The following is a 17,501-nucleotide window of genomic DNA, read 5'->3' on the forward strand; positions in this document are numbered from 1 at the left end:
TCTCTAGTTTTGCATACCTTACCAGACATCCTCTTTCTATAGTAGATAGCTTTTATTTGCACTAAATCTTGTGGAAAGAACACTCTCTCCAGTAACAAATTGATGACGTGAAGTACATATGATAAAAAATAGGCATCATTACAGCATTAAAGGCAGAAGGCTCAGGTTCATTTCATTGATCCAAGCCGAACCCTATTTTAAGGCTTTCGTAATTTTGAACGATTTGTCTTTGGTGCACTTTCTGAACTGGGACTCCAGATTATCCAGAGTAAGAATATTTCCCATGTCATGCTTTCCACTTTCCTAAACTGACAAAAAGGTTTAAGAATAAAACTGGTCAAAACGATCCGAGACAATAGCTTTTTCTCTCACAAGCATGAGGAAGGTATGAGGATGCCTAACAAAAAAGGCACTATAGGATCATCAGAAGATCAAAAAGGGCAGAAGACGGGGGGGGGGGCTCCGAAGGCTTTCAACCTTTAAAAGAACATCTTTCAATTTCAGATGAAATGATTGCCTCCTAAGTTTCTGCGTCCATCAGGGAAAATATATGTAATACACATCACTTCACTAAGTCAACACTATTGGGTTGAATCTAAAACGTGACTGCAGTCAAAGGGTAGAGGCATCAGGGGACAATCTAAAATACAACTGAAACAAAAATCGTTAAATATTTTTTTTTTTCTAGCCAATGGAAAAATACAAATAACTGCTGAAGCACTTTTAAAACAATGTTTACTCAATACTTTTTTTTTCTCTTTTTTTTTGGACGAATAAATGAGCTGTTCACAGGATAGAATAGGCAAGCAATAAAGAATAGCTCCAGTTCAATTCTTCGTATTTAAGTTTTTATCGTCAAAATGATGACAATTTGGCGATTGAAGTTTTTGTTTTATTATCGTATTCTCTATCCTGAATAAGAGAGCAAAAAATGATCCATGACACATTCCATAGTAGGTTTTCACTTTTCTCTGCTGCATCGTTTATGATAATCAAACTGACAAGGAAGCAGCATAAATGCTCTGTTTACTAGAAGCAATTATTCTTCTAAATTAAGACTACGAAAAAAAAAAAAATCAGAGAAGCTTTAGATGTGGTACGCATTTCCCAGTAACTTACCTTTAGGACTAGGAGGAGGATGACCTGGAAGAGCAGTAGGTACTGATGGCGTTGCTTGTATTGATGAAGGATCCAGTTTAACTGGAAGTGGTTTAGGAAGAGAAGCAACGGAGTTCGGGGCAGCTAATTTCGTTTTCCGAACAAAATGATGGTTGAAAAACTCATCAAATTCAATCCTATCCTTTGCATTTCTCCTTAGGAGACCATTAAGCAAATTTGAAAGTTCTTGAGAGGTCCCCGACGGAATCCTTGAAAAAGAAGGAAAATTAATTAATTTATAGCTGATTCTAAGTCCAGTATAAAAAATATCATTTGTGATAACTTTGTGATTCTGTGAAATGGTTTTTTCCCGTCACGAGCAGTTTTCCATATCAAAAACCTGGCAGATATCGAACTCTCACAGGAAAGGTAATATTTGTCTAATTACACATGCTAGTCGATTATTAAGCTGTTATTCCAGATAATTATGTCCCAACAGTAGCTGCTGCATGAAGGGCTAGTTGCATCTGTGCCTAAAAGAATAGGGATCCAGCACTATGCAAACCACAGGCACCAATAATAATATGCTCGGTGGTTAGCAAGTTACCTGAAAAAGTAAATTATCCATTCCTGCGGGAAAAGTGTGACGTTGTAGATCACCAGTTTGGTTTTTGAAAGTGATTAGATGTTCAAAACACAAGTTCTGTGGTTTTATCAATAACAGAACGTTGTAAGATGACGAAGAAGAGCCTGTTCGTTTGCCAAGTCGATTTTTCGAAAGCTTTCGACTCCATTTTACATTCATAAATCCTCGTAACTGCCAAATAGCAAAATTAGTGATTTTATTTTTGCGTGCCTTTGGAAATGGTATCAGAATTCAATAATCCAAATCCATTCTCTTGGTTTTATAAGCCCCACCCCTGTGAAAAATAGAGTATAGCAGGGGTCTATGTTAAGCCCTTCAATATTCAGCAATGCACTTAGACTGGCGAAGTGCAATATCCCACCTTATATTATTGATAACCCTATTGACATTAGTCACCAGTTGTACGTAGGCGACATATTTCTCCACACTGAAGATCGGTTATCAACCAAAAATTCTGTCGGGGCTTTAAGGCTAGCTTATCTGATATTGGCCTCGTAGTTGAACCGCAGAAGACTGAGTTTATGATAGCAAACCAAACAGAAAATTCGCACTAAGATTCCCTGAAGGTAGATGTGGTTGCTGTTTCCTAGATCTGATTCACTGAAATACTTTTCTGCTCCTTTTGGTACATCGGTAAGAGCGATAAGAGCGATCGGTAAGGACTAAAACTGCACTATTATTGCATGAAAAAATCTAATAAAAATAACTTCGCAAAACAAGTGGTGTTCTAGCGAAAGTTACAGGGCAATTCGACAAGTAAACACTGGGAGATTTACAATTCTACGTGTGCGGTGCACACGTAGAATTGTAAATCTCCCAGTCTCCTATGGAAAGACTTCTCTAAAATAGAACAGAAACAGATTAGGACTCAATTTTACCGGTATGCAAAATTCTTCATTGGTATCCCTCTGTGGTACTGGAATTTATATACTAGTTTTTTCTTTAAAATTACGTGTTTTTGACATTTCTGAGAGGATGGAAGAACTATCGGCTTGAGTTCAAGATTGAGTGAGAAAATTTTCACTTAACCCTCAACAATTCACAGTAGATTAGACAGATAGACCTTTGTGATAGATCATGCTTTGGATTCTATATTTTTGTTTGTATATTATGAATGCCATTCTATCATCCAGTCGACAATTTATCTTTATCCATTTTCATTTAGTTATGTATTTCCTTTATCTCCTCTTTAACGCATTATTGTCATGTAGTGAAAGAGGGTAAAAATAAATCAATGTTATGATTATTTAACACAGATTCATCCCAATAGATAACGTTCATACCACTAAAAAAAGAGAAAAAGTTATGAGCTGCTTGTCTAATAATGAGAAGAAGACAATTTGGGGCTTGAATTAGTTGCTTATTCTGAGGGGGCTGGGGCTGTTCCTTAAAACATATTTAGCTTGATGAAATAATGGATATAAAATACCTTTTCTATTGTTGGATCCCTCTTAAGTGACTTTAGCCCACTTGGAAGTTAACCTCATTGAGCGCTGGTAGCTACAAAAACAAAACCAACTGACCTACGTAAGCACACCTTATGTAACCGTTGTAGAAAATTAACATAGTGTACATCGGTTAGGGAAAAATGTTAGGCTAATATTTTTCAGCGAGACTCCCACCCCAACCCTACTCCTTACCTCTGCGTGCAGGTATTCATAATCATGAAAGTTGAATAGTTAATCAAATATAGGCAATACAACGCGGTAGATCTTGGCACCAATTTTACAATTTAGAGCTTTGTCATTAAGAGACTTGTCAGTAAGAGTCAAAATCATTAAAGCAATTAATTCATTTCGTAGTTACTTGACTGACGTGTACCTGCGCATCAAGTTAAATTTGTAAAAAAAAAACGTCATTTTTCTTGAACGCCTGATATTATGCCTTTATTATGATTATATGCCTATATGCCTATAATCATATGATTATATGATATACCATTTTATGCCCCTACTGGAAACGCCACTATTATGGTTACTTACTTTGGTGCTAAATTTGCGTTCCTTTCATAGAACTGCTTGAGTTGTTGCGGTGTATTCGCTTGAAATGGGGCTTTGCCAGTTAAACATTGAAAAACTATCGTTCCGAGGCTCCATAAATCTGCCTTGGCATCATAATGCAAAGACATTATCACTTCAGGTGCCTAGAAGTTGAGAAAAACATTTAGGTTAATGTGCATCATAATAAGACATTAAAAAGAAAATAACCTTACAAGATGACATTGTAAATCCTCTCTACTTTTGGCTCATTCATTGACTCAACTTTTCTATTTATCCTAAAACCAATAAGAATTCTACAAAATCATGAAGTAGGGATTTTAGCAGGTATTTCTCCACGTCAGTCTGTTCGGTAAATATATCCAACTTTAAAAGTTTTGCTGGCTGCAGGCCTTCGTGAATTCTGCGTATTATGGCTTATTTTTGGATTGCAGCAGGATATTCAGCCTCGATGTTTCAGTGATTTATTGTGCATTAGGTCTACCGTTCATTCTCACGATAAAAGGGGTAGTGTTGACTTCTATGTACCTAGAGGCGCTTATCCCCGTTCATGTTTTTCTTTTCTTTTTATAGAGGTACACGGGAATGGAATAGTTTAGCTAGGGATATTGATTACTGGAGAGCCCCATTTATTTAGAAAAACCATTAATAAACTACTTTTCGTAGAATTATGGGTTTTGATTGACTTAATCGTTTATTGTGGGGGTTATGTTGATATGATATTCTCGGAGGAAACGTAAAGATTTTTTTTATTTATTGTTTAGTGTCATAGTATTAGTGGTATCGGTGTTTAGTATTAGTGGTATCGGTGTTCTTTTTATTTAAAGCATATTGTTTTCTCTGCCTCCCCCACGGAGAAGCTTTCCTTTTAGGAGATGTAACCATAATTCTTTGGTTATTATGTGTTTTGTCAATAAATACTTCTCTTATAAAACTATTATAATGTTAATTAAATAAGCCGTAAGGTAGCACTGAATAACAAGCCAAAAATTGGAAACTCTTGGACGAATTTTAATAAGAGATGTGTTAAATGCGCCATGGAGAGAAAGAATTGCCCCTGTAAGACCAAGCCCCTCAAGGACCATATGTGGTAATTAAAATTCATGAAATGGATGCTTTAGCTGTGAAAAAAGTCTTTTTTATGCTTCAGACTCCTGTAAAAGTCTCCTAATTCCCATAAGGGCTTCGAATTGCATCCACCGATTATCAGGCTTTGTGGTTCAAATTTTAGGTTCAAACAAAAAAATATAAACTAATGAAGTTCAAACTTTACTAGCATTTTCATTGTTCTGCTTTTCTTACTTGATTGACTTGTTCCAATATGAGGGAAAATTATCCCTTTTTGTTTAGCTTTCAAAATCAAATTGAGTTTGTCAAGATATAGACGACTATTAGAAACTGTTAATTACTTATTCCAATTAAAATTGATAAAAGCAGGGCTTTAAGCATGGTCTCATTTTCGTTTAAGCTTTATTTGAGCCAAATTTGCCACATGTAGCATAAAAAAAAATTATCCGTAGTAATGTTACTAGTGATCTTCGTACAAAACTATTGATCAATGCCTAGCTTATTCTTTTTCGAAAAAGTTCTAGTCCTTTTTATGCCCGAAGTTTGGGAAGAAAAATACGAGCTTTATACTGTAAAAATGGCTGTATCCAGGTTTAAACTCCCTCTCCCCTGAAATTTTTGTCGCACTCTAAAAAGTAACAAAATTAATGTAATACATGAATACGGTATGATTTTTTTGTAGCCCCCCCCCCCCCCCCCCCGACCAAATATCCGGGATACATCCCTGATCGTAAACACTTCGGAAAGCTGAAAAGTCAGTTTGACGTTTATGACAAAAAAAGTCAAATGAAGACGTAACTTCAGCCAAACATTGATACCAAATAAACCGGACAAAAAGTGTTATACTCAACTGAACTGCTTTCCAATATCAGCTTAAATCCTTGTATGGTTTCCGTAAGAATTTACATTTCATAAGATGTCCGTCAAAACAATGTCGCAAAAATTATAGGGATTCATTTTGTCGTAGAAATTTTGAGATCGTTATTAAATAATCTTTTATAATGCTTCATGATAATTTAAGACCTTGTTTTTTAGTATTTGCTGTAATCATGGGCAGCGCAATAGTGCTGCCTAAGTAAAGAGCGATGTGGGGATGATTTTTTTTTTTTTTTTGGTTTATTTGTTTGTTTTAGACCAGGGCATTTCGTACCGAAGGAGTAGTCGCAGAAACTTCGAAAAGGACTCATTCGATTCGAAATTGAAAGGGCTAGTGCCCTTTTTAATAGTCGAAAGGGATTGGAGGGTAACTAACCCCCTAACAAGCCCAATATTTCCCCAAACACACCCCAAAAAAAAATGAGAGCCATTTTGTTTGAAATAGTTGAAAAGTCCTGAAATTATTTTTCAGGATGACAACCCCCACCCACATCCCTCAGAGCAAGGGTTGTAATTTATGTTCTGAGGGCATATAAGGCTCCACTAAGCGTTTTTCAAGATTTCAGGTTTCCCCCTTCAACTCCCCCCAATATCACCGGATCTGGTCGGGATTTAAAATAAGAGCTCTGAGATACGACATCCTTCTAAATATAAATTTCATTAAGATCCGATCACCCGTTCGTAAGTTAAAAATACCTCTTTTTTCTAATTTTTCCGAATTAACCGTCCCTCCACTCATCTCCAGATGGTCGAATTGGGAAAACGAATATTTTTAATTTAATCTGATCTGGTCCCTGATACACCTGCCAAATATATTTTATAATTTATAAAACACTTTTAAGTACCAATTTATTGTTTTCTGTATTGAAGTAAATTACTACAGTTCGTGGTAATGAACTGTAGTAAGGAGCGACCCGACTCAATAGTAACGAAAAAATGTTATGTTTTTTTTAAAGTAGAGTTATGAAAAAGAGACAAACTTTAGCGTAAAGAGCGAGTCGTTGAGGAGGGGGCAACCTTTTTCATACACGGAATAATTTCTGTTCGTTTTACGTTTTAATGTCGCTCCTTACTTGCAGTTAATTTTTTTTATTATTTAATTTTCATTAAAGCCCAAGTAACATTTTGAACCCTAGAGGACAGCAGCCCTTTCCAGCAGAGAGTAATATCTGTCTGCATTAAATTTTAACGTTAGTCTCAAGTTTTATTTGAAAACTAAAGTTTTCCTACGGTGCTGTAAATTAATATAATATTTAATAATATTATATTATATTTAATATATAAATTAAGTAAATTAATATTATATTTTGGTCTAATTAAAATTGGTTGGTTTGTTCATCAGACATAGGTGAAAACATGGGGGAAGGTGTAATGTCAAAAAACAATATGAAAACCCCCTAGAAAAACTTTAACAGTTACGATTAAAGCCTTTGATTATGATGAGTATACGAGCCATTAGGATTTCAAATAGAATTAAGTATATGGCTTGCAATTCCGAGTTATTAGCCATAAGCACTCAATCGACTCTCAATTTGTATGTTCCTAAGAACATGACTGAAAAAAATAAGGAGTAATACAAAACAAAAGCGAAGAAATTTTTTTTAGGAACCAAAATCAGTTACGTCCAAATTACTATATTTTAAAGACTATCTTCAAATTAAGAAAGGTAAAAAAAAAACGGTACTAGACATACTATTTTGAACCGGCGGAGCTACTCTACATGTCATGGCCCTTGTGCCAGTAAGGGCAATGGGGGGCTCGGAGCCAGTCATCCTGTGCTTTCGAATATGTTTCCAATTTAATTTCCTTAGATTTTACCGCATACCTATTTAGAGTAGGGTTGAATCTGGCTGAGCCTACAGACTCAAGCCACTGACCCCTGTCCCTAATCAAATGATTGGTGACACCAGGACTCGAGCCCCAGCCCACTACGACACAGGCTAGGATTGTAAGTTCGGCTTACCAACTACTCGGTAAAGACAACACATGACTGTGATACGGTTGGTTGAAGCATCTTCATACTCCAGCATATTAAAGAAAAGGTTACGTTCAATTATTTCCAGCAAAGGACATGGACAGCAATACGTCTTCTTTTTTAACTGGCTCTGTTGTTTGTTCCATGGACAATTCAAAATCAGTAACGGTTATAGCACTAATTAGGCGAATGTTCGGCATTTTTTACTTTCGGGACTTTTACCAGAGTCTAGTCGATGAAAAGAAGAAGTTCTAAGACTTATAAAATGTAAAGAGAATAACTGAAAATTCCGAATCCACCTATAAAATTGCCTATGTCGGTAAATCCCAGTCTACGAGTAATCTCCATGTTATACAACGAGTAGGCTAAGCAATGCGAGTATTTTTCATTACAAAGTCAGTAGGTGTCATTAAAATGGTGAAATATTCAATACCTGATTTTGATAAACCTACCCTGTTTTGTCTCAAGGCTAAGGAATCGAGCTCAAAATTCAGGATTTTACTTTCGGGACTTTTACCAGGGTCTAGTCGATGAAAAGAAGAAGTTCTAAGACTTATAAAATGTAAAGAGAATAACTGAAAATTCCGAATCCACCTATAAAATTGCCTATGTCGGTAAATCCCAGTCTACGAGTAATCTCCAGCTCTGAAAACAATCATAGGTTGTTATACAACGAGTAGGCTAAGCAATGCGAGTATTTTTCATTACAAAGTCAGTAGGTGTCATTAAAATGGTGAAATATTCAATACCTGATTTTGATAAACCTACCCTGTTTTGTCTCAAGGCTAAGGAATCGAGCTCAAAATTCAGGATTTTACTTTCGGGACTTTTACCAGGGTCTAGTCGATGAAAAGAAGAAGTTCTAAGACTTATAAAATGTAAAGAGAATAACTGAAAATTCCGAATCCACCTATAAAATTGCCTATGTCGGTAAATCCCAGTCTACGAGTAATCTCCAGCTCTGAAAACAATCATAGGTTGTTATACAACGAGTAGGCTAAGCAATGCGAGTATTTTTCATTACAAAGTGAGTAGGTGTCATTAAAATGGTGAAATATTCAATACCTGATTTTGATAAACCTACCCTGTTTTGTCTCAAGGCTAAGGAATCGAGCTCAAAATTCAGGATTTTACTTTCGGGACTTTTACCAGGGTCTAGTCGATGAAAAGAAGAAGTTCTAAGACTTATAAAATGTAAAGAGAATAACTGAAAATTCCGAATCCACCTATAAAATTACCTATGTCGGTAAATCCCAGTCTACGAGTAATCTCCAGCTCTGAAAACAATCATAGGTTGTTATACAACGAGTAGGCTAAGCAATGCGAGTATTTTTCATTACAAAGTCAGTAGGTGTCATTAAAATGGTGAAATATTCAATACCTGATTTTGATAAACCTACCCTGTTTTGTCTCAAGGCTAAGGAATCGAGCTCAAAATTCAGGATTTTACTTTCGGGACTTTTACCAGGGTCTAGTCGATGAAAAGAAGAAGTTCTAAGACTTATAAAATGTAAAGAGAATAACTGAAAATTCCGAATCCACCTATAAAATTGCCTATGTCGGTAAATCCCAGTCTACGAGTAATCTCCAGCTCTGAAAACAATCATAGGTTGTTATACAACGAGTAGGCTAAGCAATGCGAGTATTTTTCATTACAAAGTCAGTAGGTGTCATTAAAATGGTGAAATATTCAATACCTGATTTTGATAAACCTACCCTGTTTTGTCTCAAGGCTAAGGAATCGAGCTCAAAATTCAGGATTTTACTTTCGGGACTTTTACCAGGGTCTAGTCGATGAAAAGAAGAAGTTCTAAGACTTATAAAATGTAAAGAGAATAACTGAAAATTCCGAATCCACCTATAAAATTGCCTATGTCGGTAAATCCCAGTCTACGAGTAATCTCCAGCTCTGAAAACAATCATAGGTTGTTATACAACGAGTAGGCTAAGCAATGCGAGTATTTTTCATTACAAAGTCAGTAGGTGTCATTAAAATGGTGAAATATTCAATACCTGATTTTGATAAACCTACCCTGTTTTGTCTCAAGGCTAAGGAATCGAGCTCAAAATTCAGGATAGGCTGTTTGTTTTTGTTTTTTTTATGGGGGAAGGGGTTAAGGAATTTCAAAATTGGATTTGGGAGAAGGGGGCAAAACATTTTTCCCCAGTCTTCACAAAAGAGCATATGCTACTTTCTGTAATTTCTGCTTTATATGTGTACCATATTTAGTTACTATCAAGAAAACCTGTCGGAAAGAGCCCCCAAGGATACAGGAACACCTATTCTTTTGTAAGGTTGTAGCTTGTATCCAGCCTATGGATAATAATTGCGACCGTCTACCGTTACAATTATGCAAAATAAAGTTTAGTTGATGTTACCATGACGTGAAATTCAAAGACAACAATCTTCGTTCTTTGCCTCTTGAACCTGAACTGAACAAATCAAGTAAAAGGATTTAAAAGCGTGCCTAAGGATGACGAAATAACTCTGATGCATTGCCAAAGCTAGCAATTAAATCAGGTATAAAAACAATTAAAAAGAGAACAAAACAAAGAGGCTGACGAAATGGTTACTAACCTTTAAATAAGATAGTTTTCAGATCTATAGAGCTAGAAGAATTTGGGTTGGGTGAAGTACTAAAAAACAAACAGGTTTAGGTACAGTATGAGAAATATTGACAGCCGAGGCCGTATCCAGGGGAGGTTACGAGGTTTGACAACTCTCCTTAAAAATATTTGCCCCACTCAGAAAAAACATGACAAAAATGCAAATAAACAAATTTTGAACGCGTTTCTTAAGTCTTTTAGCCCGTTTCCCTCCAAAAGAAATCTTGGATACACCCTTCTTGACAGCCCTCATCAGTTTAGGCCTGAAATGACATCAAGACACAGCTCAAACTAGAAAAAAAAAATCCACTAAATTTCAGTGTCAATGAGGTAAAAATATGCAACCTAACAAAAAATATAGGATAGAGATAGGAATATTCATAAGGGAAGATCCCCTCCACCTTGCATATGTTTCTGTCAACAAATGATACTAGTTTACTTTTTTGACGGACAAATTTATTTCTATTTAATATTTTATTTAACTGCGCTTACATGGATACGCACAAATGACATTCTAGTCTTTAGATTTTTAGGGGAAGTGTCTCCATTGTTACTTGTGATAATTTCTTTTCGTATGACTAGACTTTCTGTTCGTTTTAGGTCCTATTAGTACTGATGCCTTAATTGGTTTTAACCGACAGTATCCCCCTCGAATCTCGGTTCCGCCACTTTGTTAAGAAACTTCTTCAAGACGCAGGAATTATTAATTTTTTTCGTGATGCAGGTGCATGTTACATAATAGGGGATGTTTACTAAGAAATGCAGGTACTTGTTCCATAGTAGGTTTTGTTTTTTTATGCAAACGAATGCAGGTGCATGTTACGTAATGGGGTTTGTTTACTTATGGAAATGGATGCGAGTGATTGTTACGTACTAGGAATGATTTTAAAGGCAGCCATAGAAAGTTTTTTAAAGACATACATAAGAAGTTTTTTAAACCGGTTCATAGGAAGTTTTTAAAGGCAACCATAGGAATTCTTTTAAACCGACCCATAGGAAGTTCTTAAAGGCAGCCATAGAAAGGTTTTTAAAGACACACATAGGCAGGTTTTTAAGGACACATATTGACACACTTAAGTCACACTTTTAAAGACAGTGTGTTACGTAACAGGACTTGTTAGAGTTCAGAGGGGGTTAGTCAAGATGCAAAAGAAAAGCGTTACATCACAGGGAGTGCTTTCTTCAAGACATTTAAAGACATTTCAAGACGATTTTAAGATATTTTCCGTCAAGACGATTTTCAAGATGTTTCAAGACATCTCAAGACATTTTTTACGACGTTTTTCAAGATGTTTCATGACATCTCAAGACATTTTTTCAGACGTTTTTCTTCAAGACATTTCATGACATTTCAAGAGTTTTTTAAGACATTTTTCTTTAAAAAGTTCCAAGACGTTTTTAAGACATTTTTCTTCAAAAATTCTTTGATTGTTACGTAATAGAAGATTGTTTACTTATGTTAAGAATGAAACCTGTCTTTGTCTTTTTGTTTGTCTGACTCTGCATATTTGTGTGCCTGACTTTGTGGTTTTGTGTGTGTTTTTTCTCTCCCTCTCTCTCACCGTGTCTGTGTGACTGAGGGTCTGTTTGCATGTCTTTGTGTCTGTCTTTGTGTTTCTGTGTGCCTGACTCTGTGTGTTTTTGTTGGTGTTTTTGTGTCTCTCCCAACGTGCCTGTGTGACTGAATATCTGTTTGCATGTTTCTGTGTCGTTTTTTTGTGTCTGATTCTTTGGGTTTGTATGTTTGATGTTCGGATTTTGTTTTTGGTGTTTTTGTCTCTCTCTCTCTCTCTCTCTCTCTCTCTCTCTCTCTCTCTCTCTCTCCTCTCTCTCTCTCTCTCTCTCTCTCTCTCTCTCTCTCTCTCTCTCACCGTGCCTATGTGACTCACTATCTGTTTGCATGTCTTCGTATCTGTCTTTGTGTTTTTGTGTGTCTGACTCTGAGTGTTTGTGTCTGACTTTGTGTTTTTGTGTGTGTTTTGTCTGTCTCCCACCGTGCTTGTGTGACTAAAAGTCTGTTTGCACGTCTCTGTTTCTATCTTTGTGTTTGTGTGACAGAGTATCTGCTTTCATGTTTATGCGTAGTCTTTGTGTTATTTTGCGTGTCTGGATTCGTGTGTTTGTGTGTCTCACTTTGTCTTTTTGTCTCTCCCTTACCATGCTTTTGTGACTGGGCGTCTGTTTGCATGTCTCTGTGTCTGTCTTAGTGTTTTTGTGTGTCTAAGTTTGTATGTTTGTGTATCTGACTGTGTGTTTTGTGGGTATTCTTTGTCTCTCTCCCACCATGCCTGTGTGACTGAGCGTCTGTTTGCATGTCTCTGCGTATGTTTTTGTGTATCTGACTTTGAGTTTTTTGTGTTTTTGTCTCTCTCCCACCGTATCTGTGTGACTGAACGTCTGTTTGCATGTATCTGTGTCTGTCTTGGTGTTTTTTGTGCCTGACTGTGTTCTTTTGTGTTTTTTTATCTCTCTATCAACGTACCTGTGTGACTGAGTGTCTGTTTGCGTGTTTCTGTGTCTTTCTTTGTGTTTGTGTGTGTCTGATTTTGTGTTTTTATAACTGACTGTGTTTTTATGTGTTTTTCGTCTCTCTCACCGTGCCTGTGTGAATGAGCATATGTTTGCATGTCTCTGTGTCAGTCTTTGTGTTTTGTGTGTCTGACTACGTGTGTTTGTGTGTCTGACGTTTTAGTTTCTTGTGGGTTTTATCTTTCTCCCACCGTTCCTGTGTGACTGGGCGTCTCTTTACATGTCTAAAAAAAAGTATAAAAAAACAGTTAAAACCGTGCCTGTGTAACTGACCGTCTGTGTCTGTCTTTGTGTGTTTGTGTATCTGACTTTGTTTTTGTGTGTTTTTTGTCTCTCTCTCTTACCGTGCCTGTGTGACTGAGCGTATGTATGCATGTCTCTGTCTTTGTGTTTTTGTGTGTCTAACTCTGTGTGTTTGTGTGTCATACTTTGTGGTTTTTGTGTGCTTTTTCGTCTCTCTCCCAGAATGCCTGTGTGACTGAGCGTCTTTTTGTATTTCTCTGTGTCTGTCTTTGTGTTTTTGTGAGCTGACTCAGTGTGTTTATGTGTTCGACTTCGGTTCTGTATGTGTGTTTTTGTCTCTCTCCCCCCCCCCGTGCTTGTGCGACTAAACGTCTGTTTGCATGTCTCTGTGTTTGTCTTTGTACTTCGGTATGTCTGACTCTGTGTGTTTGTGTCTGACAGTGTTTTTGCGTGTATGTTTTTTTGCCTCTGTCACCATGCTTGTGTGACTGGGTGTGTCTGTTTGAAAGTCTCTGTGTCTGTGTTTGTGTCTCTGACTCAGAGTGTTTGTGTGTCTGATATTGAGTTTTTGTCTGTGTTTTTGTCTCTCTCTTGCCGTGTCTATGTGACTGAACGTCAGTTTTCATGTCTCTGTGTGTCTGACTCTGTGTGTTTGTGTGTCTGACTTCGTGTTTTTGTGTGTATTTTTGTCTCTCTTCCCGAGCCTGTGTGACTGAGCGCATGTTTGCATGTCTCTGTGCCTGTCTTTGTGTGTCTGAATTCGTACTATTGTGTGTTTTTCATTTTCTTCCACCGTACCTGTGGGACTGAACGCCTGTTTGCATGTCTCTGTGTCTGTCTTTGTATTTTTGTGTGTTTTTCTCTCTTCCAACGTTTCTGTGTGACTGAGCGTCTTTTTGCGTGTTTCTGAGTCTGTCCTTGCGTTGTCGTGTGTCTGACTATGCTTGCTTGTCTGACTTTGTGCTTTTGTATGCGTTTTTGTCTCTTTCTCACCATGTCTGTGTGAATGAGCATCTGTTTGCATGTCTATGTGTCCGACTTTGTGTTTTATGTGTGATTTTTTTTTATCATCCCACCATGTCTCTGTGACTGAGCGTCTGTAAACACTTATGGTCGATAAAAGTTTGTATCTTTTGGATTTCTGGTTCCAGGGTGAATCTTCAATATGTAATCATTTGCATAGTGAAATAGCTAACGGCAATGCTATGTAACGTCTGCTATGTAACTTAACCTGTATAGATTATGTTAGGAAATTAATAGCATTGTAAGAAGCAAGTGTGCGTCAAATGTAACCAATTTTCCAGTAATTGATTTTTCCCCTGTATGTGGTTTATTACGGCAATAGATAAACAATCTCCTATAACATAATATATAGGTGTTGCTACTTGCCCGGTTGACCCTTCCTCTAACAAGTCATGTGAGAAAGCGTCATTCTTAACAATGGTAAACAATCTCCTATTATGTAATATAAAAGGGTACGTACGTAACACTCACGTGCGCGCTACGGTCAGTTACAACCGGGGATTCCCCACTTGACAGCCGGACCAAGACCTCTAACAAGTCATATGAGAATGCTTCATTCTTAACATAGGTAAAAAATCCCCTATTACGCAACAAGCAAAGAAATCTTAAAGAAAAAAACATCTTGAAGAAAAATGTCTTAAAAACGTCTTGAAACATTCTGAAGTTCCTATGTGTGTCTTTAAAAACCTTCCTAAGCTGCCTTTAAAAACTTTAGTATGTGTATCTTTAAAAGCCTTTCTATGGCTGCCTCTTAAAACTTCCTATGTGGGTCTTTAAAAGCCGTCCTATGGATGTCTTTAAAAACTTCCAATTAAAAGCATTCCTACGGTTGCCTCTAAAAACTTCCCATGGGCTGGTTTAAAAACCTTCATATTTGTGTTTTTGAAGACCTTTCTATGGCTGCCTTTAAAACCTTCCTATGGCTGCCTTTAAAACCTTCCTATGGCTGCCTTTAAAAGCATTCCTATTACGTAACAATCACTCGCATCCGTTGGCATAAGTAAACAAACCCTCTTACATAACATGCACCTGCATCCATTTGCTTAAGTAAACAAAACCTATTACGTAACATGTACCTGCATCTCGAAGAAAATTAATAACACCTCGTCTTGAAGAAATTTCTTTAAAAAAGTTGGCGGTACCAGGATTCGAAAGGGGTACTGTCCAATTGAGGCATCACTATTCCTATTTATACATTCCAAGCATTATCTGTCATTTTACGTTTGGTTTAATCAACTATTTTAATTTTTGTTAATCCCATTTTTTAATTTATAGAAATTCCTTTTCGTTTTAGTTTTGAATTGCTATGTAATATTATCTATGCTCGTTTTAGGTTTCAATATCACCCTTTAAGCGTTCGTTAAAAAACTTTTATTAGGTTTTTTTAGTTAATCACTGTTTGTTTTTTAATTGACATGGTTTTATTATACGTCAATTGTAGGAATAATCAAAAAATTCAAGGAATATAAATAAAGTAAGATCCGACTTCCAGTTTAAGAATTAAAATTTGAATATTTAGTCAATTTTCGATCAATCATAGTTTAGTATAATACATATTTAATTATTAAGAAAAGTGGGGTCAATTTTCAATAATAAGGATTAAATATCTGCATAATTTTTGGTTTTCTATGGGGTTCAACCAAAACTGACCCCAATCCTGTAGGAACCCTTTGACACAGATACATTTTGTTGTATCATACTTGCAGCAGCAGCTACAATCTTAGTCGGAAAACTGGTATATTCTAACCAAAGCGCTGGCAACGCCGTAAGTGTCTCCTTTTTTTTTTATCACTGGGTCATCATGATCGCAGACAGGCGACTAATAGCTCACGAGAAAGCTAATGTTAATTGTGATATAGATTTCGTAAGTCGGCACTGATCGCTCTAAGTGTCAATTTGGCTGCTATTTCCAGAATGGAGTGGATTAGAAAACTACTATGTACCTCTTAAAACAGTACTATTAAGGAATACAAACTCAATTGGGTACATGAGGCAGAAAGGATGACACTCTCTGAGGCTAAAATGTCATCTACCAACTAATATTTGATATATTCTTAAAATCTCAGAGGGACGAAGTACAAAGTTGAAATTGCCATAGTTACAACCCATAAAACAAGGTTTACAGTCCCCAAACTTGAAAGATAAGGAATCACATCTTGAAGCAGTGTAGTATAGAACATAGATACCGTATTGGCCTTATCTTAAAATTCTGACACGTAGTACCGAAGCCCAGATGGTAGAGAGGTAACTTAGTATGTGCCTGATACGAGATGAAAACTCCCCGACGCCATTTTTCTTTCATTTGTAATGCAAAAAATGTAGAATCAAAGAACTGAATGTAGACATTTACTAATTGACAACAAACAAAATATTATTTCAATTAGTCAGACTGAGGTATACATTTGTTCCTGGGTGAAGAAAATTCCATAGATAATTCATGACTGTTTAACTTTAATCATAAACTGTAGCGTACATACAGTTGCTTAGAATGATTTTATGTAAGGAAAATAGATTTGTAACTAATAGCTAATCCATTACTCCAATGGATATACACTGAGAAAAAAAAAATCCGTGACACATCCATGTGATCAAGAAGCTAATTCTTCTATTATTCACTGCAACATCAAGCCGCCTGAGGCCAACACATCTACGAATGTTCCTCCTTCATCCCAATCTATTCAAAGCCCCCCTCTTTACACCTTCCCAAGAAGAAAGTTATAGCATAATTCCTTGAATAGTTGTGTATAGATCCTACTTATTTCTTAAAAATAAACGCCAACCAACATATATTTGCAGAAAAGTTTGAACGAGGTGAAATGTTCAATGGTGAATTTTAGCAAGAACTCACGTTGCCCATTTCTGTAAGTTAGAAAAAGAAGCCAGGTTTTATCGAGTATTTTCAAGAAAAAGCCAGAAAAGACCATTAACAAGAAGAACCATTTTCCCTGGTTAATTCAGTAACAAAGTTAAACTTTAAAACGACGAAAAACTACCGCTTCTCAGCCTATTCAAAATAGGAGAAGTCCACCTGTAGGCTTAATCTGTAGGCTGAATCTGAATCAACATAGGTGTATCTATAAAGCTAGCGGGAATAAACTGACCAACGATAATACTCATATTTGTAGCATAAAGCAAAAATAGTACTTTGCATAAGACGTATGTGAAAGAGAGAAAAGAGAAAAACAAGTCAATAATAAAGCTAAACTTTAAAACGAAGAAAAACTACCGCTTCTCAGCCTATTCAAAATAGGAGAATTCCACCTGTAGGCTGAATCTGAATCAACATAGGTGTATCTATAAAGCTAGCGGGAATAAACTGACCAACGATAATACTCATATTTGTAGCATAAAGCAAAAATAGTACTTTGCATAAGATGTATGTGAAAGAGAGAAAAGAGAATAACAAGTCAATAATAAATTTAAACGTTAAAACGAAGAA

At 36.3% G+C, this 17,501-nt stretch overlaps 1 protein-coding gene across 3 annotated transcripts in view; it reads right to left on the reverse strand.

Annotated features, from left to right (window-relative positions):
• Positions 1 to 17,501, reverse strand: part of LOC136028148 (serine/threonine-protein kinase ULK2-like) — a 92,739-nt gene that overhangs the window by 51,816 nt on the left and 23,422 nt on the right. For all 3 annotated transcript variants that reach the window (XM_065705812.1, XM_065705811.1, XM_065705813.1), the window contains exons 7-8: positions 3,727 to 3,887; positions 1,120 to 1,367 (exon numbers count right to left, since the gene is read on the reverse strand). In XM_065705812.1, coding sequence (XP_065561884.1) covers positions 1,120 to 1,367; positions 3,727 to 3,887 — 409 coding nt within the window. The remainder of the gene's footprint in view (positions 1 to 1,119; positions 1,368 to 3,726; positions 3,888 to 17,501) is intronic.

Source organism: Artemia franciscana, chromosome 6 (genome assembly GCF_032884065.1).
Source record: "Artemia franciscana chromosome 6, ASM3288406v1, whole genome shotgun sequence".
NCBI lineage: Eukaryota > Metazoa > Arthropoda > Branchiopoda > Anostraca > Artemiidae > Artemia > Artemia franciscana.